Source organism: Tribolium castaneum, chromosome 3, assembly GCF_031307605.1.
Source record: "Tribolium castaneum strain GA2 chromosome 3, icTriCast1.1, whole genome shotgun sequence".
In the NCBI taxonomy this organism is placed as follows: domain Eukaryota; kingdom Metazoa; phylum Arthropoda; class Insecta; order Coleoptera; family Tenebrionidae; genus Tribolium; species Tribolium castaneum.
This window is the reverse complement of record NC_087396.1, coordinates 23,506,479-23,529,529: the sequence shown is the minus strand read 5'-3', so window position 1 is coordinate 23,529,529 and position 23,051 is coordinate 23,506,479. Positions and strand designations below refer to the sequence as shown.

Here is a 23,051-nt window from a genome sequence, read left to right as displayed (position 1 = left end):
TTGACGAATTTTGCGCAACCTTATAGAGCACACACTGTGGAGAAACTGCGGCTTTTTGGGTTTTTGTAAATAGTCGTTATCTCTTCTAATAAACATGCTTGAACTTGAGCTGATGCTAATTTTGATGCACTGTGTTAAAATACCTACCTTATGGGTATGGAACTCGATAAGTAGTTTTTTAATTTTGTATCTGACTAAAGACAATCAGTTTTTGCTACAGAAAGTTTCTTTTTAGCTTTTTAGTGTAATAAAATAGAAATAATGCCACTTTTATTAAAATTTTAAGCAAAATGAATAGAACTGTAATAGGCCTCTGCTAGTTCCATCTTTTTCAACTCGTTCTTTTAACATTATTGAATCATTTAAAAAATTTGGTAGAAAACACAAAAATTTTAATAAGAAAATGAGAAAAATTCCCAGCATAAACGTGATTGGTGTGACGTCATTTTCATATTTAGTGGTGGAGGGAGGTGCTAGAAACCCTCCATTTTCACTACTGAGAATAAGCACAAAAAGAGGATAGTGTTTACGACACAGAAACCGTGATTATGGAAGGGTAGAAATAAAAAATATAGAATATGCATAATTGCTTTATTTCAAATTCTTACATAGTAGTATACGTTGTGCTTATCTCAAATATAAAATTTAATGTGACTTGTAAATTACTATTTTTATTATTATAATTTATTTTTTACTCTCAAAAACTAACAGGCGCACACTCATAACCAAATATGTTTGTCGTTTGTCATTTATATCATTTATCACTCATCTTTCTCACATCACAAAAACAACATGTTTAACAAGGATAAAAAGTATAAGTACAAAATATAATCTAAAAATATAAGCAAAAGAGTACGAAATAATTAAAATTTTTATTGAATTTTAGCATAGGTTTTGTGTTGCAAGTTGGTCGAAGACAGCATCTATTCTACGTTAAAAAATAAAAACAACAAAATAAACTTATATTACGGTAACCGCAAAACGAATGCCAAATTTGAATAACTTACTAATTATTTCGTAATGTTTTTGCTTTCTTTTTGATAAATGATTATTAATACAATTAAAATAAATAAATTAATTTTAACCATCCGCTAATTTCAACAAATGCCACCTTTTAAACTAGCATTTATTCAGCAAAAATTACTTTTAAATGTTTGTAAAATGTTACGAAATAATTTTTTTGCTAGACTGTATGCTTTCGAGTAAACCATGCGATAACGAGTCAGTTGAAGTGCGGCTCTCGCATCGATTGTGTTAATTGTTTTGAAATTATTTAAATAAATCGGTCGAAAAGTGAGATTTGTGTTCGGTTACTACGGTGTTTCAAACAGTGAATATGTGAATATTGTGCTTAAGGTAATGGTAATACCCATAACAATAATATAAGTATAAGTGGTCAAAATTAATTTATTTATGACACATGTACGGTCACGATCAAAAAGAAAGACACTCCGAAAACGGCAGCTACAAATCTGCAGTTTGTAAATCTGTTTGTTGAAATTCATGACCTAAATGTCGCACTTTTGCTATCCAACCCGGTTGGTGGGGGTGTCATTCTTTTTTATTGTGACTGTACAAATCACAAAAGGTGCAAAGGGATAAAAATACCTACCTGCAGAAAAGTAGACAATTAGTAAGCATTTCAGACAGTTTTCTTCAAACTTTGCGTCAAATAATACATATCACAGCCAGCTAAAGTTAATAGTACAGAGATTGGTAATTTTTACAATTTTTTGGCAATTTCTGGAATAAATTTCATTTCCTCATTAGTATTCCCCTGGGGTGCGACTCCAGTAATAATCATTCAGACTTTGGACATCGTGAAATTGGTCGTTCACCAATCAGTGTAACTTAATATGGTAATTAACCACCTTAATTACCATCTGCAACGCTTAAAAATATGTCTTCTAAGGACATTTGATTGACAATATAGTCATCAATGCACGGAAATTCGTCCTGCAAATTATCAAGAACGACAAACAAGCCACTCAGTCGTTTATCATCGACTTGGTAAACCAACGATCCCTAAACAAAAAAATTGGCGAAAAAAACTTAGAAAAAAATCAAACGTACCGCATATTCTTCCATTAACTCTGCCCGCAGTAGTTCGGAAATTCTGCCTTTAAGTCGATAAATATCGTCCTCAGATTTCAATTTTACCGTAATTTTGTAACCTTTGGTGTGTTTGTTTTTCAAAGCCAGAAGACTTCCTTTAGCTTTAATCGTCCCCTCCTTCATGATCGCAACTCTGAAAACAGCCAACAATCCACAAAATAGTCCACAAAAACAATTACTCACTCGTCGCACAAATTCTCACACTCTTCCATGCTGTGCGAGCAGAGCAAAAACGAAGTATCGCCTTGCATTTTGAACGAATTTATGATATTCCAAAAATTGCGCCTGCTCGATGGATCCACGCCACTCGTTGGCTCGTCCAACAAAATCACTTTAGGCGATCCCAGAAACGCTAAACACGAACACAACTTTCGCTTATTCCCGCCACTGTAGCCCGAACACGGCTTATCTTGATACTTCTCCAACTCGAAGTATTTTAGCAAATTTTTGGTAACTTTACGCGCGTCTGCATCCGAATAGCCCTTCAGACGCGCAACGCTGTAGACAACCTCTCGACCGGTCAGGAAATAATTCAAGTAATCCTCCTGAGGGCAGTAGCCGATTCGTTCCGTGTACTGAAAAATTGTAATAGTACAGTCAAAATAGACATTTCAGTTTACAAAAATTCGCATAGAGCCGAAAATTGGCACAGATTTTTAGGACACGATTACGAATAAAATATCAAAAGTCCCAATCTTATCATTAAAATAGGTCAGACAAAAGTTGTAGACCATGCAATTGTCTACAAAAAATGTTTTAGTACTGTTTTTTCTACGAGTCACCATTACCGAGCTATCGCGATTCTAATAGTTAAAGAAGGCGTATTCTACGTAATACTAGTTTTTCAATCACAACGACCCAAAACCGCCTACTTTAATTATAAATTCACATGATAACATGGTATTAAGGTTTATAAGAAGATAACATTCCGAAATACTACTTTGCATCTACCACAGCTTTGCAAAAATTGTTTAAAATAGCAAGCCACACGCAAACTGTCGTAAAGTTACGTGTATTTATTAGGTGTTTCAAAACTATAAAAACGCCAACGTCGCATTTTACCAAATTATTTTTTTAAATAACATTGATAAAATTGTAAAATAGTTATTAATGTTTAGATCTCTCACTGAAAATATAAAATACATTAGCTATTATTTTTTTTAAATGCATGAATAATTTATAGCAGCTAATTTTGAGAGAAAATGCGACGTTGGCGTTTTTATACTTTTGAAACAGCAAATAGCAACAGTCCCAAATATGGGTAGCGTAGACGTGCATATTTAACTTTAGAATCACGATATCTCAGTAACAGTGAGCCGTAGAAAAAAAAGTATAAGAACATTTATTGTAGACAATTGCATGGTCTACAACTTTTGTCTGACCTATTTTAATGATAAGATTTACCGTTTACGAGAAAAATTGCAATAACCGATACATTTGACCATTAACCTTGAATATTTTTTTTGTGGGATCGATTGGGACTTTTGATATTTTATTCGTAATCGTGTCCTAAAAATCTGTACCAATTTTCGGCTCTATGCAAATTTTTGTAAACTGAAATGTCTATTTTGACTGGACTATTACTTACATCGGCTTTTTTGATGGGTACTTTCTCTAACTGAACTCTGCCATCGTCGAAAAACAGCGATTTTGTTAAAATGCGGAAAGTTGTTGATTTTCCAGCTCCGTTCACGCCCAACAACCCAAAACATTTGTTCTTTTTCAGTTGCAAAACTAAATCTTTGACTACAACTTTCGGGCCGTAAGTCTTTCTTAATTTCTCAACGACAAGAGTGTCATCATTGGATTTAAAAAGTTTGTCATTGTCGCTAATAACACTGTCCAACGTATCGTTATCACTTCTATTTTGTAATTTTCTGAGTGTTATGGCTTTAACATGGTCGGGAATAAACCTGATTAAGTGTACGATTTTCTGGAACAGTTGTGTGTTCACAAACAGGAGCACGAGGAAATATAGACCAAATGAGGCAAACATTTCTAAGAGATCGTCCTGAATCCCTAATTTTTCACTAAACAGATAACTCTGATAATTGCTGCAAGCGTTCGAAGCACCTGGAATTTTTCTAATAAAAAACTATCGCCATTTTCACATTATTTTATACCGTAACAACAAGGATTTGGTTCTTGTTTGCAAATGTGTTCGCGTTTACTCGGATTCATGTACTCCCAGTTGAAGTTAGCCACGAATTTCTTCGTGAATTTCGCACAGATGTAACTTAGGGTGAATTGTGGGAACAAAACTATGAAGACGTGTTTCAGACTGTTTGCGATTTTGATGTAATAATCATCGTTTGAAAACTCCATTGCTAGGATAATGATTGTTGGTGTAAGACTTGTGAAAATTCCAAGTGTTAGCAAGAGGGAAAAACCCCCAGTCACTGTTTTTTTGTGGCTCACTAAATAGGTGAAAGGAAGTGCCGTCACGACGTACGTTAAACAAATTATTATCAGCGTTTCTGGAACACAATATTGTTTTTATGAAAGCTAGTTTCATATACATTTACTCAATTCTTACCAAATTCTTTGCTTTTGAACAGTATGGAGTCAAAAGTCAGCAAATTCAAAAGCCACAACGACGCGAAAAGTACAACGAGAGGCAAAATTGAGAAGAAAAAATCAAATACAATATTCGTAAACCAGTAAAAATACGGCTTGATTCCGGCAAAAATTTGCAGCTGGAAAAAGTTTGTCGAAACTTCCGAATTGGGGAAAATTATAAAATTGCTGATGAAAAATAGCATACCTGCAATAAATTCACAAAATAGCACCAAAATCGCTAACGAGCGATTCAGGACTATTGCGCCCTCTGGTCGTTAGTTCAATTATAATGAAAAATAACTCATTTAGCTTCCAAAATTCGTAAAATAACTTGATTTTGAACAATTTTTTTAACCATATTTGACAATATTAAACAGTATAATCGTTTTCAAGTTGTTTTGGTTTCACTTTAATCTCTGGATATCAGCAAATAAAAGCCCTAGACTCGGGGAAAGTCCATAGTGGCTTGTTTCAATCATTATTAACCGTTTCTTTCACCAGAGAGCGCGCAAGTCTTGTCTGAGGCGCAATTTTGAACTTACTCATCGGTATGAGGATCACCCAAACGCTGGCCACACTAACGACCGACAATTCGGCTGGAGTTAACTCCGAACTGAGTGATTTAAGCGGCGTATTACTTGTCGTAATTGAATAAGTTTCGTTTAGGAGAGCTTTAACCGCTGCATTCATAGCCAAATTAATGGAAATTGGAACTCCATGTATCGCGAAACGATTGTACATGGCATTAACAACGATCTCATCGTTTGAACTTTGATTAAATTCTGCAGCCACGATCATGTGTTTGTTGTAAAACGCTATATTTTTCGTTCCTGCTTGGATGATGCCTTCAGACACGACTTTATGCAATTCGGGATAACCGTCTTGTTGTTTGACTATTTTCTCGTAAAACTGTCTCATTTTAACCAACTCGGTTAAATTATCACCGCCGAAATAAGCGTACGATTTGTCGTAGACTTTAAGGCTTAGGTTCAATTGGGGCTCAGCGACGTTGCTATAGTCAGTGCTTGAGATCCCTAACCAGATCGCGAGCAGGAAAATCGTAATTGATACAATCACGGCGGGAAAGTACCAATAGAATTTTTTCTCTAAGAAATACCAACGTTTGACAATCAGCGCCAGAAAACTGTTCAACGAACGATTCAATTTCTTCGTTTTTTGCGTACTAAACTCTGAAACATGAATCGTTAAAGCACCAGCGACGTAGCGGAGAGTGACAGAAAATGGGAAACACTCTGTATGCTTATGTGCGTACCTGGTTTGCTTAACCCGTCGGTTTCACTGTGTTCGATTCCCAGAAGTTTGTCCCTGGCTCTAAAACCCAATTAGAAATGCACATTTAAATAAAATTGACATACTTTAGAAAAACATCGTTAAGTGTGGTCAAACTGAGCCCGATCGTAACAATTTTCCAATCAGCTTTTTTGTCTTCCAAAGAAACAAAAACATCTTTATACTTAGATTTCCTATCCATCGGTAACAAATAAACCAGAGTGTCATGATGTGTACGAATCAATTGTGCTTCAGGAATGTGGCGCCGTATTTCCCCTGTTATTTCTTTCTTAAAGTCGAGTGACTCAAGCATTAGAGACATGTGGTAACCGGTATCTTAAAAAACACAATTATTCAAAAATCGTCGCTTAATCAATTAATCAACCGTACTGTATTTCTTTTTCAAATTGTACGGTGTATCAGAATCTTGCAACCGTCCATCAGCCATTATAGCGATATAGTCGCCAAGAACATCAGCTTCCTCCATAAAATGGGTCGTGATTAGGATGGTCTTTGATTTTCTGTACTCCAGCAACATGTTCCACACTTTACGACGCGACTCTGGGTCCATACCGGACGTCGGTTCGTCCAAAATCAATACCTTTAATACCACAGATTTAATTTTCTCGCCTAGATTTTTATTTAACAACCTGTGAATCCCCGATTAGCGCCATGCCAAGACATAGCTTGCGCTTCATCCCACCCGACAAAGTACAAGCCATATCGTATTTTTTCTCCTCGAGACCCAATTGTTCTAACATTTCTTTGGCCTCTTTGGTTGAGTTTTTCGACCGCTTTATCTAATAACACGTTTTGTTACACTTTTACTAAATCAGAAACTTCCATACCATTGCGAAAAATTTCAAATGTTCGAAGACGGTCAAGTCGGGAAACAGGAGATTGTGTTGTGGGCAAAGACCTAGCAGTCTTCTGACCTCGCTGGTGTTTTGCTTGATATCTTTTCCGTTGATTTTAACATAACCATTTGTCGCATTGATCATCCCTTTGGGCATTTATTTAAAATATTGACCCTAGTGAATATTTTTAGTACCTGTGAGGATGGACATTGTTGTGGTTTTTCCAGCCCCATTATGACCCAACAAAACTGTGATGTGATTCTTGTAAATGTTCAAACTGAGGTTTTCAACGGCAACAACGTTTTTGAACTTTTTAAATAGCTCGCAAATTTCAATACAAACTGGTGGTCCATTCTCTGCATCCAAACGTTTTGTGGATGGGTCATTGTCAATTTTGGTAAAACAACCAAAGCATCTAACGCACTAAAATAATTCGGTTGATTTTGGTTTTACAAAACTAACAACCTACATTCATCAGAGATTTTAACGGGAAAGTGTAAGGCTGGGCGATTCCGTACTTCCCCGGTTTAACGTTTTCGATGTAGATCGTTAATAACATGAAGAAAATCATGTCCACAATCAACATCACGAAAACGTTTCCCATTGTTACGTCATTTTCACCGCCGCTCCCCGAGTGGAAAATGTTGGACCATTGGATGCCTAACTCTGGGAATTTTTTCAAATAAAACTCCAACTTGAAAAATGTTACTAGTTATACCTCTCATTTCGTAAACTGAAATTGAGTTGTATCCGAAATGCAATGCCATGTTAGGGAAGATCGCCAAAGGTATTTTAAACCGCCAGGCCAGGTTTTCGTGCGATGTTACTAAAGCTTGCGGTATGAAGTACGAAAAAATCCAAATCAGTAAGCCCACCACTGTCGCAATTGATGCTAAAACGGCACACATCGGATAATTTCTTTAAAATTCTTAGTCCCCATTTTTCAAAATATCAAAACAAAATGTTCATGCTCAGGTAAATAAATAAGAAAAAACAAGGTGTCCAAGAATTTTGGCTAAATGCTAAATCTGGTGATCAAATCCCAAGTTCTAAATCAAAATAGGTCGTCTCACACCTTCGTTTTTTGTCATTAAATAGATTTACTTCAACGACTCTCAAACTCCAGCTCAGGTTTCAAAGTATAACTAGAGATAGATAACTATCACTTGTGATAACAGAGTATTTATATGATTTTGATCTTGTAAATCTTTGTAAACAAAGAAAAAGCTTAACGCGTAAATGCCAATATCGTAATTATGTTTACGTGTTTTGAGCATGATATCTAAAGCATGTTGATGTAAATCTTGCCTTCCAAAGCAACAAACATCAAAAATGATTAAAGTTTGATTAAATGAGTAATCTTTTTGATATAAAGAATTGACTTTTAAACAAAAAAGTAGCTCTAGGGCACCATTTATCTTGTTCTAAAACGAGATTTGGTCGAAGCTAACATTTTTGACCAGAGATTCAGGTTTAAAAGCAATCATTTCAATACCAAAATGTTAATCAAACATATTATCAGATGGCGACACACGAAAAATCCTGGTAAAAATGAAGATAATTCACTTTTCTCTTGGTGTATTATCGTTTTATACCCATATTACTATTTTTTCTTGATCGTGTTAATATCATTTTGTTTTTTACCTTCATTACTTTTGCATAAATGCATTTCTGTTTATGCACTGTATACCCATATTTCATCTCCTCACATTTTCCACTGTCCATAATTTTTATTTTAAGCGCCTCACCTATAACTTCCATTCAACTTCTAAGCAATCTGAGTACTTGTCAACTGTGACCTCAACGGAGTAAAAGACACACAAATAAAAAGGAACATAAGGACCTTTACTAAAGCCCGAAAACTCAGTTTCCTAGGATGTAACAAAAAAGTACTAAGTGCTTCTCGCATACACAACAGAAATAAATAACATACCTACAGGGTAGAGGTCTAGAGGTTGGATAGTGGAGACTTCACAACGAGAAAAATATGTATATTCTCAAGTTTTTTGGGAATATAAAGTTAGTACAGTGAGTACCATTACATCCAACACGTTCTTAAAGGTATTAAGAACAGTGAAGGAGTACTGTAGTGTTTACTACAAAATGTGTAATTCCCAAGTTCTTTGGAAAAATAAAGTTAGTACAGTGAGTACTATTACATCCAACACGTTCTTAAATGTATCAAGAACAGTGAAGGAGTACTGTAGTGTTTACAACAAAGTACTGTTAAGTACTGTTTAGTGCACAAACTTTCAATTAAGTCATTAATTGAAACAGTTCAAAAGATCGAAGGTTTTTTGCAGCAAAAATGCATTTCATGTCTTAAACATCTAAATGTACTTACGTTTGCTGATTATGGTAGCAATGAGGAAACAGAACGTGATGGCAGCCATACAGTACAAGAACAAAAACACGAAGAGAACGACTCCACTTGAATATTCAATCGGTGGATAGGCAACACCCCAGAAAGGTACTTTCATCAAAACCACGATAACAATGATGGAGAATAGATTGGTTATTAAAGCATGAATAAACCAACCCAGCCATAACATGGACGAGTTCAGGCCGACCATTTTCATAAACTCCTTCAAAATCGCCCAATAAATTCATGCCATTTTTGTGTCGCTTTTACCTTAGTTCCTGAATGTTTCTCTTCACCCACTCGTTGCAACACAGCTGGACACAAAAAAATGAAGCTGAAGATGGTTATCAAAGGCAGGAAATACAAGAAAAGTTGGCTCAAGCCCGAATCGTCAGTGTGAGGCGGGTCTGGAAATTCCTGAATGGAAAAATCGATTTTTGGTTTTTGCCCGGTTTGGAGTTCCAAAAATGCCAAGTCTATTGCCACCTGAAGTGCAGCGAAGCCCTTGTAGATGTATTTTGACGATCCTTAATACAATAAAATGAACATTTTTTCCATTTTTAATAAATTAAACTCACTTCGGTCTTCCTGGTTTATGACGGGGAGGAAAAGCTTGTCGGTGTCCCATAATAAGTACTTATCGTAAAGGCTTAGGTCATAATCCAGATGTTTGGGGTCGTTTCCGTGAAAATTAACCACTGTTATCAAAGCGGAAGAGTTAGAAATGGTCTGAAAATGCTGCTCGAGTTTCTCGGCCGAAGTGAACTCCCTCACATCTGTGAACAAGTGTATGAACACAAGGGGAACACTTTAACACTTGGAACTGTACCATCGCCGGGAATTTGGAACGTTTCCTGGACTTTTCTTATGATTTTTCCAGTAAAATCATTGTAGGGCGAATACCACAGTTTCAGTTCCCCAACATCTAAGTGAGAGTAGATCTCGTCCAGCGTATTTTCGCGATAGTACGTTGGAAAATCGATGACTTGTTTGTTCAAGCCGCTTATTTTAGATCGGCCGTAAGCGACTAAAGTGAACAATAAAATGGGAATTAAGATTTCGGTTAATGTTAAAAGCCAGTGCCTCTTCCTGATGACTAAGTTTTTCCATAGTAATAACTTCAAGTGTTGAAACATTGAGTCGGTTCTGAAACACAAATCGAACTAACAATTTCACTGGATTTTGTCCACTGTACAATAATAATTCTACTACCGTAACTACCTTTAATTGGACAATTTCAGGAATGAATCGTCATCGTTCCAAACGTGTGCGTAATGAAGGTCACATTGAGGAAGAGTTAATTAATTGCATTGAGCGGAAGTCGAAATTTTAATAATGCAGTTTTGGTCAAAACAACAATTATTCCATTCAACTAAACGGTTTGTAAATATCTAGATATTTTCTCAAATTACACGTTTTTTTATACAAAAGTTCTCAAAATTAATTTAAAAATTCATAAGTCTTTTTGTGTAAATTTATTCTAACGATTTTCTAACTTGTTTGGCTTCTCTTTTATGCGTTATCTTTCTACCAAAAAATAGGTTTGCATACGTTCCCAGCCCTTTTCCATCCATGTATTTATCTAATCAATTTGGGTCAATACATAGTGATAATAAGACTTTTACGCAATAAAACGCCATCCAAATTACATAATTTTTCAAATGTCCGAGAATATTGAAGCCTTATTTTATTTTATGGAATTATATGTTTATGTAGGATAGCAAATTTTTTTACAATTCCTAACTGACAGGAAAAATACAATCTCTTCTACTATCCATTATCCAAACTATTCATGGAAAAACTATGTTGTAATTCATTCGCAACAATTTGTGCAATCGAATTGTATTTTACGATAAAGAAAATGGAAAAAAGCTACAATTTTCACAACGACTTGGGAAATGTTACACAAATATTTAATCATAAACATAAGCTAATGTACTCGTTTTACAAGCGAGGGTTTTTTTTATCAGATAAAAGCGATATGAAATAAATAACTATCATAATCCCGCCTTTTCCTGTGCCAAGATAACAAAATTTTTCCTTTACTTTATTCCTTTTAACAAAAAAAGGTACAGAATAAATTTACTTGAGAAAACATATGTTTCTGCCAAGTGCCTACAATAGTTATTTATTTAACGAGCTGGAATAAATAAACAGATATAGACGAAAACGAGTTTAATACAACATTTTATTCTTCGAATCAGACCTAACAAGGCTTAAAATTGCTTTAAATCTGTTAAAAATAATCTCATGTTTCGTATTGAGAATTAGAGAAATGCCAAACAGTCAAAACTTCGTTACACAGAAGGAAAAGTGTAAATTTTGACAGTGTCGAAGAAAAAATTTATATTATCAATTTAAATATCATTGATTGATTCATAAACTAGTAGCGCAAATTGAGGGAAAACACTTATTCTATATAAATATTAGCGCTACAAATTTAATTATTCAACTCTTCAGTTTAATTAATGCCCATATCAGCGTTGAACAAAGCCTATTCTAGCAATAAAATCACTTCAAAAAATAATTCGGAAAAATGCGACTTTCTTCTTTCACAGATAAGTGTGGAATCTTTATTTTGTCAATTACTGTGTCCTTAATAATACTTAATAAGATAAGTTTTGTCAAAAATATAACTAATCAGCATCACTGTTTTAATCATTTCTTTATACTTTTTATCTCGCTTTTTACTAAAAGGTAAAATATACAGAATTCATAAAAAACGTTTGATGGGCTGAAATCAAACAAAACACACTGACTACATTGAAACGAATAAGCACAATTTGAACCTTTAGGATAGGTATACTGACCTTGTTTTCCCCCTTCATATAAATGTGGCGATCTATAAACGGAAAGCTGTTACCACTTGGGTTAAAGCAGGCCTAGATTTGCCCCACAAAACGAAGTCTTGTATATGTATAAGAACAAATCCAAGAACTTCAAAACCCCTTTCTGGTATTTTTAAAAGTCTAAATAGAACGTTTACATTGGACAAGGTAAACGTCACGATTCCGTGATAAACTAAGTTTTGTTGCCTGTGAAAAACTTTTTTAATATTTCATTTATTATCATTTTGACTAGTGTTTACCTCTTATCTTATCTCTGGAGTGCTATTTACTTTTTAGATATTTATTGATACAATAATGTAGAGGCTATCTGACACTACACTATCTGACATATAACGGTGTCACTCAGTTATACACCATGGCTACAAAGTTGGCACTCATGCGTTTTGAAAATTTCGTAAAACAAATTTTTGTAAATTCATAACAAAATTAAGTTTTTGATGTGTCCTTATAAAAAAATTCGAAATAAATAAAGCCCTTGTAAAGCTGCCGAAACAACAGCACGCAATTTTTACATAATTGTATGTTTAGTTGCCTAATCTTCAGGCTAAATGGAAACAATGTTCACAATCTGTTTTTATTTTTTAATGCGTCCTTTACTCAAGTTCCAATGGCCCATAAATAGATTGATTAATTTTTATTACCACAACAAGCTTAAGTTGCACTTTTTACAATTTCAAAAACGATTGTATTCTTATCTGTTACAATGTTCTATCAAGTGGCCATTGTTTTCCCTATTCCACTTGCTTAATTTCCTATTAATAAACTGCAGTATTAGCATTATTCTATTCTAAGAGGTGAATATTAAAGAATGTGATTCCCGTCGACTATTACATTTAAACGTAAAAACTTTGTACTCAATTAACAAATTTTGAAAATTTTGATAATCGTTTCTAATTTGTTCACCCCTTCAAAAAATTACAACGTTTTTTAGTTAGTTCTTGATTAAGATCAATAGATTAGGACAGCCTAAATAATTTGTTACATTAATTTTTTGTGGTCCCGTCTCCATAGCAAAAGCCTAGATCGGCCTATATCACCCTACAGTTTTTGTTTAAATGCTGAAATGTATGTAGTATAATTCAATTTGACCGTAACTGCCAAATTATGTATTTTCTTCAACTGGGTCATCAGTGTGCTACATAGGGTGCAATTAGTAGCAAGCTAACGCAAGGCAAACTCAACAACATGGGGAATCACATGTGGTAGTTATCTTGTTTATTGTGTTGTTCACACGTCAATAAATAAAATTTTTTTCTCAAATTGTAGGTACTTTTGTCCACGATAAAGATAAAATCGAGTAAAGGAAATTACGGAACGAATCAGTATGTGATACTGATGACAGTAGGCATTATTTTGGAATAAATAAGTATGGGGATTTAAGAAATAGAATAAAATAAGGATTTTTGTATTGTATATCGACAAGTTTTGAACTTGCAGTATCTTATGTGTTAAGATTCTGCGCTATAGAAAACTTTTAGAAGGAAATAAAATTATAGGTAACAAAATAATATACTGTTTTATTAGAGTACTACATCATTTAATTTTTGAAGCTGCCATTTCTAATGATCAATATTAAAAAAAATACATTTGGTATGGTACATATCATCATACGCACATACTTTAGTACGGTATAGGCACCTGTGTAAAAAATAATAAAAAAGGGTAATGACAACTTCGGCAATACTGATTATGGAATGTCAACAAAGGATTCTTCGTAACGAGGATTCCCAAACAAAAATCACTGAACGTATACATGTACATTTCCGTACAAAATAAAATACTAACGTAAATACAAAATAGTTTAACTAGGCTTTAATAAATAATTTTATTTTATATAAATATAAACTGAATGATAAGGATGAATTAAATAACCATGAAAGAAATGTTGAATTATTTTCCAGCCTTAAATAATTCATTATTCAGACAACGTGAAATAAATAAGTGGTGGCGGTGTACACTGACAATTAAATAATAAAATTGCAACACTATAATACTAGCAATAATATTGTGATGTTTCTACGTGAAATTTTCGTTGAAAAAATCAGCATAATTCTACTTTCTTTGGTCGTGTGAAACAAATGGGGCTCAGGTGTTACGCAAAACAAAGTACTTTTCGATTACTTGACCAAATAAAGTAGGACTTGGTACAAAACAAATCTGTCAATCGTAAACCTAACTTAACATAATATCTGGTGTGAGACTAGAATGGACATTTACTTCGATAAATATTCAATCATTTTCCGAAATTTTGGCATTTCTTCACTCAGTAGAAGTGATTCGACGCATCCTACGAAGTATTTGGTGGAGAAGCACTCGGACCTAAAACAAACCCAGTCAAAAACTGCACCACCACAGACAACACAACATGCAATTAGAAATATTTCTGAAGAGTTGCACCAAAATGCTGAAAAATTTTCAAAACTTCTCCCCTTGTGTACCCACGAGTGTGAGGCAAAAACGGGACAAAATCGAAAATAAAAACGACGCTTGAAAAATAAGGAGCGTCTTAAAAGTGCAACTTTGGGGGAAAGGGTGTTAGAAAGGGGGTTAGAAAAAAAAACTAAATTAAGTTAGTGTGTTAGAAAATAAAAAGGGTGCAATAAGTGTACCTAAACCCCCCAACTCAGCTCCACGTATTTGCTTTATCCAAAGCTGGATCTGCGCCTCCTCATCGGAACGCTGTAAAGTATCGATACATCCTTTGAAGTAATCTGTCGTAAAACAGTTTTTCCTGGAAGAAAGCGGGCACAAAGTTTAGTTACAGCGGCTCTTGTTTATTAAATTTTGAAGTTCGTGAGCGAAACGATTAAAAACGTGTAAATTTTTAACGCAGTTTTAAGGTTGTTTTTTTCTAATTTCTTACTCTTTCAGTCACTTAGTTCTACAGAATTTCTGTCTCACTGTTTTTTAGTTTATTTTTTGTATTTCAGCTTTTCAGTTTCTAAGTTTTTCAGTCACTTCAGATTTTCAGTCTCGCTTTTTTTTGTGTTTTAGCTTTGTAGTTTCTCAGCGTTAAAGTTATACTAAAAGTTATATAATCTAAATTTTCAACAAAAAAAAGTTTTTAGAAAAAATACAAAATACTTACAGGTTAATTTATATAAAGCTTAATCTATGGTTAAAATATTTGCACTTCCTTACAGACACTCTTTTTTTTATTTTTTCCAAAACATCTACGAATCTAAGGATGATTTTAATCAATGTTTAAATTTAGAATTTGTTAAAACGCTAATTGTTGTTCGTTTTTTAGAAATGTTTCGTCTTATTGGACCCTTTATTAATATAAAATAAATAATATTTTTCTGTCCTTTTGAGCTTTTATAACAGATAGTAGAGTCACATTTTTTGCAAACAAAAAAACAATTAATCTGCTTTCAGAAATTAATTTATTTACGAGCTAAACATGTACAATTACTTGATAAGACATAAGACCTAATCGACGATTTTTTCACCCTCTTGGACAATGATTGTTGAAGTAATCAGCAAAATCATTAAAAAAAATAAATGTTAGGTAAAAAACTGGAATTTTATTTTGATAATTTTATATTTCTTTACTCCTTTAATTTAATAAGTTTATGGTAGATATTCTTGTTTTCCTTCTTAAACTTTGCCGTTTACCAATTCTGACGAAATCTGTTGAAGTAAATGAGCTTCTGTACTACTTAAACAGTTATTATTTTCGTAACAATTCCGAAAAAATGTAAGACGTAGGTGCAAATAACGAATCTAAAGACAAGAATTAGGTATTTACACTTGCAACCACAATACAAATAAAGACAGACAGAAATAATATGAACACGACACTTGGATAAAAAGCTTAAACCTAAATCTTTATCTCACTTTTATTAATTTTTTGCTCATGATGCTTTAATGACGTGTGTAATCAGCTAATCAAGACAAATAATTAATTATTTACGAGAACGTACGTAAAACTTAACATTGTCCAAAGTCATCAAATCTTCATTAAGTGTTTAAAAAAATTAGAAAGACATGCCTTTTCCAAAAAAATTTAGCCAATCAGCCAATCAAATAACTGGCAAGATGCAAAAATTATCTTGGAATTATTTTTTTAATTAACTTCTTTTTGTACAAGAACTTTAAGTTTTTCACAAACGTGCGGTTTCGTTTTGTTTGTTTTCGTGATGAATTTATTGCAATAAAAACAATGTTTTTATTTTTCTAGTTGTCGAACAAACTTCCTAAAAGTCCGGTCTGTAGTCATGAGTAATTTATTATCAGTCTAAACACCAATTTTCTCACGCTAAATTTGAGCGATATCAACATATAATTTCTCTAGTAATCAGTTTCCCAAAGCCATGAAGCGGAAATAATGATAAAGCGCTGTGAAACATAATTCAAGTATAACGTTTTTGAAATGCACCTACCTGCATAAGTTATGGAGTTGTGGCTCCCGGAACAGCATGTAGCAGTCTTCGCATATGCTGTCCAGTTTCGCAAATATACTCTTGTCATACACGCCTTTGCACTGAATATCAAAAAATGACCGCTTTGTGAAGTGGTGAGGAAGGAAAGCCGGAGACCTGCCGGCTGGACTACTTGTGATCTCTTGGAAAACCACTGCGAGGACCATACACACCCACACTGCTTGAGTGCTAATGCTTTTGGATGATCGGTAATTCATCTGCAACACACGCACATTGCAAACTACCACAAAACAACTCATAAAAATAATAATAATAATAATAACAGGCTGTCGTTTCATTTTCCGAAAATCTGGAAGTCAAAAATATTTTTTGTTATTATTATCGCCTTTATTTCGTATCTTTTCTTGCAATCAAAAATTTCTAGGGTGTCATTCAAAATCAAAATCAAAGAAAATGTGGTGGTAATTTATTTTTTGAAAAATACTCCTTGCGAATTTTTTTAAATAAATAACTTGCAACAGCAAAAAAAAGGCCTACTGGGTTTTAACAAAAGTTAGTCAAGGCCTGATTTATAGAAAGTCCGCTAAAAACCCGACCAACAAAATAAATATTTAATTAATTTATTTACAGCGCTGAAGAAACTCAAAGTTCTAGTTTTTTCAAGAGCAAAGGTTGGAGCAATTTATTTACATGAGTAGTTGGAACGAAAATAAATAACATGATTCATAAATAATCCATAATCCTAATAAAAGTGCGAAAAATGAGAGCAAGCTTTTAATCAGAGTGATGGCTGGATACCAATATTGGCAATTAGTCGGGCAAACAGGCCAATGATTAATAAATAAAAGCAAGGACTTTGAAATTCTGGATTTTTCGAAACGGGGGTTCCCAGATGTGTTGCAACATTGCCTTTCTCTTGACAGCATCACGCCATTTCGTTGCGCAACGAATTGTCTAAAAGTTGCACTAAAATTTCTGAAACGGAAACGCCTGAAGCGCCCGCAATCAGTGGTGGTCTTTGTCGACCGGTCGAGATGAAGTTATAGCTGCCTTTTTGCCCGGATCTGTGATCATTTATTCGTTAACAAGCCGCTTGCTGAAAAACGCACTCAATTTTGAAAGTGAAAGTGAAAAGTTTGCCCTTCTGGCCTCGGCATATTTCGAAACGAAATGGAACAGCTAAATCCGCGCTTTGCAACACTTGTAATAAATACTTCAGATGCGAGTATCCGAGTGCACACCTGTTGTGTGACAAGATCGTATCATATGCTTTACCACAATGTGCACTATTATCATAACTTGGTGATCTCTCTCGACTGGTTCTCCTATTTTTAGCGAACGTTTTCTAGGAAATTAAAGCGTTACGAAATGGCCGGCTACGGCCCTGTCGCCTTTTTGCAGCGCGATTTTTTATTGAATCAAATTAAGATATGTTAAGTTTTTAAATGCCGTTGGCAATCATCGGCCTTGCACTTAATGAAAAAGCGCAATCTCTGAAAGAAGTGGCCACACAACGAGATCGAGTTATCTCTTGCGGAGCTCGGTTTCTTCCTCTTGCTTGTTTTGCCACAGAGTGACCGCACAATCACACACACCGAAATTACTGCCGCAAAATTTACAAAACAAGTGTAAGCACTCAAATAATTGCGCCGATAACCTCTGGGGCAATCGAATTATTTTCAGAAATTCCATGACGAACTAACTGGGCCGGATATTTCCCAATTTGACACAGAATCCCCCACGAAAAGCCAAAAAAGTCTGATCAAAAACTACAATCAAAGCACTTTAGCCGCTAATATTTGCCGTTAAAAGATGCAAAATTTCTTCGCCAGTCGTAGCAATAAAATTAGCTAATTGGTGTTGATAACCTCTGGTTTAAAAAGTAGCTTGATTGATAGTTTCGAAAATAAAGATTACGTTTTGTGCAACATTTTCATCGCTTTATTCCGGTTCTAGAAATAGTGTTTTGAGTAAAAGTTCCGTTTTTCCACGAAGCCAGGTGTTGGGATGTGTTCAACATGCGCTTCCAAGTTTCTTATTCTCATATATACGCTCTAGAAATATCGCACACTTAACTAACGCGTTTATTGACTTGTTTATTAATATCTTAATTAATGACAATTATATCTACGCTTGATCTAAATGTTTGCAAGTCTGGAGCTGCTTTATGTACCTTATTTTTTAATTTTATTAAATCATACAACTAATTATAGAATTCGTTCGGGCATTTTTGTAAAATTTCGATAATGTGTTGCAAATAACTGTGTATTTTAGAACGTGATCATCGCTCCAAAGTGACCTGATAACGTATCTTCAAAAGATTGAAATTTTATTGTAAAACGTATAAAATAAACCAAAACTTGTTACACAACAATAGGTACAGATAGGTATTTTTAGCACACATTGTTATTTATCTTGACTTAATTTTTCAAAAACGTGTGGCGAACAAGTGCAAGTTGACAATTGTTAAATATTGAATCAATATCATTAATTTTCGTGTTTTTTTAAAGGTTTTTCATGGTATGAACGCCTGGAGTGTGGACATTTGACTTAATTCCTTGATGAAACGGAAATAATTTATTGTTCTATCGAAACAATGTAAATATTTGTAATTTCTGTCATCTAGTAATTAAATAGCAATGTAATGATCTATTTAAAGGAAAAAGATGTTAGATGAGTCAGTATTTTTGACTGTATCTCGAAAACTAATAGTCGTACAGAAATCAGCGTTTGACATCAAATACTTCATATTTTACTCTATGCATGTAATTTTTTTCAGAATTTTTCTACCTTATTTTTTATTAAAATTAATTAATTAAAAGTATGAAAATTAATCGAAATGTTATCCTGAAATAATGCAAAAAATTCTTAATAAAATTGTTGCCAACACCAAAATTACATTTAGGTGAGTTTTTTATTTTTATTTAATTAGTTATTTTTGTGGCTAGTGATATTTTTTACATAAAACAGTACTTAAACATCGTTCTAAAATGACGTCAGAAATAATAATTTTTGCAATAATAAGTTATTTAATTTATTCTAATTAAAAGGAATTGTGTAAGAATTGTGAAAAAATCCACTTGCATTCATAGCAGACTCACTAAAAAGAAAAACACACACCATTTCTACACAATTTGCTGATTTTTCGGTTAGTTTTTGAAAAAAATCAAATAATGTATTATAATTTTTAGCTCGATTTAATAAAATTTCGTCTCAAAATTAAACTTAAATACTCGAAAAATGATTAAATTTTCATGGAATTTCGCCAAAGAATTGTATGGAAATAATGTACTAAAACCCTCAACAAATTAATTTTCGACCGGATTTAGTGAATTTTCGGTCCAATTTAGAAAGAAAAAAAAAATATTATAACTAAATAACACAATTTTCAACCAAAATCGTCATTTTTTAAGGGTAATTTTTGACAAATATTTCAATACAATCGGGTTTTCAGATCACACACGTACATAAACTCTCAAAAGAAAAGCACAAATAAAAATAGCAAACTAATTTCTTTTTTGAAACTTAAAAACTGCTCGAAAAATGTAAAAAAAATATTTATTTTTTATGGAATTTCGCCAAAGAATGGCAAAAATGTACTAAAACGTACAATAATGTAATTTTCGACTGGATCTAGCAATTTATCAATCCGCTTTAGATAAAAAAACATACATTGTAACTAAATATAGCACAATTTTCAACCAAAATCGTCTATTTTTTTAAAGATAATTTTTGATAAACACTTGCAAAATAATCGAGTTCTCAGATCACAGACGTACAGTCACGATCAAGAAGAATGACTTTAGAAATTGTTCAGCTAGTTTATAAACTAGACAAACTTACACATTGACCGCATCATTTCGAAGTTTGTGGCTGCCATTTTAGGGGCGCCATTCTTTTTGAACATGACTGTACTACATAAACACTCAAAAAAAACGCAAAATAATTTCGTATTTAAAATCGAACTCAATTACTTGAAAAATGTAAAAAAAAAATATTTTTTATACTAGAATTTCACTAAAAAAATGCATTTTTGGCAAAAATGCATTAACACCTTCAAAAAACGCAAATAAAAAAAATACTGTAATTTTCGACCGGATTTTAGCAAGAAAAAAAATACATTGTAATATTTTTCGACCAAAATCGTTGATTTGTGGGTAACAAAAATGTAAAAATAATTGCAATATTTTATCAATTTTTACCAAAACCCTCGAATAATTCAAAAAAGGCCCAATATTAAGAAAATATTTTGATTTATGTACATTTTATCGCACATTTTTATGTGGGAAACGCTCATCTTGTAGTTCATTATTCAATAATTGCTTAGTTTATCACTTTGTCCATTCGATAATGAAGTATTCATAAAACACGGAAACATCATAATCGTCTGATTCTCAATGGCCTCAGTTTCTAGTCGAGTTAATTGATAAAAAAGTAAATAAAGCCGCATCATGAATCGTTCTACGCCTCCATTTTTGCACAATTAGTTTTTAATTAGTGTTAAAAACAACGTCACGGCCTTACGTCAGCAGCCGTCTTTTGAATCGTGAATAAATCGCCCACCAAGCAGCGATCGAATTTTTCATATAAGCCGTATTATCACCAACAAATAGATCAATGGAAATTTAAGCGCGATAAGATAATTGATCGGAGTTAAACGACATTTCTGAAATTAATCGAAACGGAATCTCATTCAGCAACCTGTTCTCGCTCGCATTCTTTTAATCGAAAAGTGAATGTCTGAAATTTTTCCCGTTGCAAGTCGACCGTTTTGCTGGTTTTCTTCAATGCGTAACCATCGCGTCCGCTACAGACAGCATGGCGCGACTTGAGCCAAACCCACTTCTCTAAATTCGCACACAAATTAGAAAAACAAGGACTTTTGAACGGAACCTTGACACTTTGACGCTTTGCTCGCCTTACACAACCTTCAAATCGCCTTGATTTCGGATTTGACTCGACAATGGCAGAGTTCAATCATTTTGCAAACGACCCGCTTGGCAGCCGTGCCTTTGACGCACACCGAGCGGAAACGCTAATTTTAACACTTTTCCGTGTTTGAGCGAATTTTCTCCGACACCGGAGAGCTTTACTTGATCCGCGATCATTACTTGTAATGGCTAGAAATCGTGGGCGTAAACCCCAAAATCACTTCTCGCGGAAAAATGCTCGTGCGGTTGGTTGAGTGAAAGTGTCGGCAAAAATAAAAAGAGAAAGGTGCGAGCGCTGCAATTTTTCGAAAAATTGCGTTTCCGTTCGATTCATGCAATTCTTACTTGTGAGTGGCCTGAAGTCGAATCCGGAGTTAGTTGAGGAAAAAGCGGGACACACTGGCTTTAGTTTTGCAAATAAATTAATTGTTCAAAAATGGGCACACGCGCGTTTTGAGTCTCTCTACTACTATCACGAGTTCTTTCGTAAGATGCAGTGGTAACCACTTTGTGTCGCTCAAGCGGGATTCGAGAGTATTATACTCCATGGTCTTCATGCGATGCTGTCCCCCCTCCCTTGAAGGCTTGTCATTAAATAATGATTTTTTCGATTCTTTTTTGCATTATTGGCGATTCGACACGTTGGGAAAATTGCTAAGGGAGGGGGGATGTACAGTGCAACCTCAATTGTGCGAAAAATTGGGCACAGGACAGCGAGGTTGCACTGTATTGTGCAATGGCTAATAGGAGCGTTTAAAGTCTACGAAACTGGCGCAAAAGCTGTAATTAATTTTTTTTTGTTTGAAGGTAAGTAGTTATGACAGGGAAAGAATTGTTACATCAGACTGATTTAATTACAAAAAATAAGCAAGTTGGGGCAATTTTTAAATTGCGAATTTCACTCTTCCAGTTATTTGTGTGTGTGTACACATGTTTTGTGTTTATTTTTATTGTGAGTCTTACATTTTGACACATATGCATTATCTGGAGCCTTCTGGAATTTTTTCTTCTCAGAGGATTAGCTTCCGTTTAAGCGGTTCCGGTCAAATTTTCAGGCCTTGACATTGTCCATGGTACATTTTGAGGACATTCCGAATTATAAAATCACAGGTTTCGGACGCAATACATTTCTAAAAAATGACAAAAGCTGGACCATAATGAAATGACCAGTTATCACACCATATTTTTAACAAATCAAGAAATAATAAATAAAAAAAATTAAATTAGGGATTTTCCGATGATTTCTTTATTGAGGCATTTTCGTTAGTTCTACATGCGAATTGGAAAAGTAAAAAAATTCCTTTCTTCCTTACTCCAAAAACAGAGCATTTTACAAAAATTTACGACACATTTTGTTTTAAAATTATGAAACAGTTAATATCAAGGGGGGGCCTCGTAGCCCCCTTTAAAAATGCTCTACAATCTTACAATTTGCACTGTTAAAGGATTATTTACAAAGGCAACAACATGCCAGTTTTTTTTTAAATTGAACTAGTATGTTATTTTTAAAGATAACAAATATAAACTGAATTTTTTGGATAACTTTTGGAGGTTAATAATTCAACAAAAAAACGTTTTAAAAAAAAACAGAACACCTACAGATTAATTCAGTTAAAGTTAAATCTATGGTTAATTTTCTAAGTTTTTCAGTCACTTCAGAATTTCAGTCTCGCTATTTTTTTGTGTTTTAGCTTTGTAGTTTC

The 23,051-nt window shown here is 33.8% G+C and overlaps 2 protein-coding genes across 4 annotated transcripts; both read right to left on the bottom strand.

Annotated features, from left to right (window-relative positions):
* Nucleotides 1-577: 577 nt before the first annotated feature.
* On the bottom strand, nucleotides 578-12,407 carry LOC657736 (ATP-binding cassette sub-family A member 2). Its single transcript, XM_008196882.3, has 21 exons — nucleotides 12,272-12,407; nucleotides 11,994-12,218; nucleotides 10,013-10,329; nucleotides 9,762-9,959; nucleotides 9,454-9,710; nucleotides 9,166-9,406; nucleotides 7,540-7,713; nucleotides 7,291-7,487; nucleotides 7,016-7,244; nucleotides 6,813-6,967; nucleotides 6,615-6,764; nucleotides 6,355-6,565; nucleotides 6,051-6,300; nucleotides 5,948-6,006; nucleotides 5,217-5,864; nucleotides 4,652-4,879; nucleotides 4,239-4,592; nucleotides 3,704-4,188; nucleotides 2,299-2,690; nucleotides 2,074-2,248; nucleotides 578-2,025 (listed from the first exon to the last, which is right to left on the bottom strand). The coding sequence occupies exons 3-21, from the start codon at nucleotides 10,317-10,319 to the stop codon at nucleotides 1,873-1,875; spliced, it is 4,863 nt and encodes a 1,620-aa protein (XP_008195104.1). The 5' UTR covers nucleotides 10,320-10,329; nucleotides 11,994-12,218; nucleotides 12,272-12,407; the 3' UTR covers nucleotides 578-1,872.
* Nucleotides 12,408-13,529: 1,122 nt separating this feature from the next.
* ITP (Ion transport peptide) lies at nucleotides 13,530-21,892 on the bottom strand. 3 transcript variants are annotated; one of them, XM_008196850.3, is made up of 4 exons: nucleotides 21,694-21,887; nucleotides 16,418-16,674; nucleotides 14,642-14,763; nucleotides 13,530-14,351 (listed from the first exon to the last, which is right to left on the bottom strand). In XM_008196850.3, the coding sequence occupies exons 2-4, from the start codon at nucleotides 16,672-16,674 to the stop codon at nucleotides 14,320-14,322; spliced, it is 411 nt and encodes a 136-aa protein (XP_008195072.1). In that variant the 5' UTR covers nucleotides 21,694-21,887; the 3' UTR covers nucleotides 13,530-14,319. The 3 variants fall into 3 exon arrangements, with proteins under 3 accessions (XP_008195072.1, XP_008195073.1, NP_001076808.1); NM_001083339.1 differs by having other exon boundaries at nucleotides 13,553-14,351; nucleotides 16,418-16,711; nucleotides 21,694-21,834; XM_008196851.3 differs by lacking the exon at nucleotides 14,642-14,763 and having other exon boundaries at nucleotides 21,694-21,892.
* Nucleotides 21,893-23,051: the final 1,159 nt, after the last annotated feature.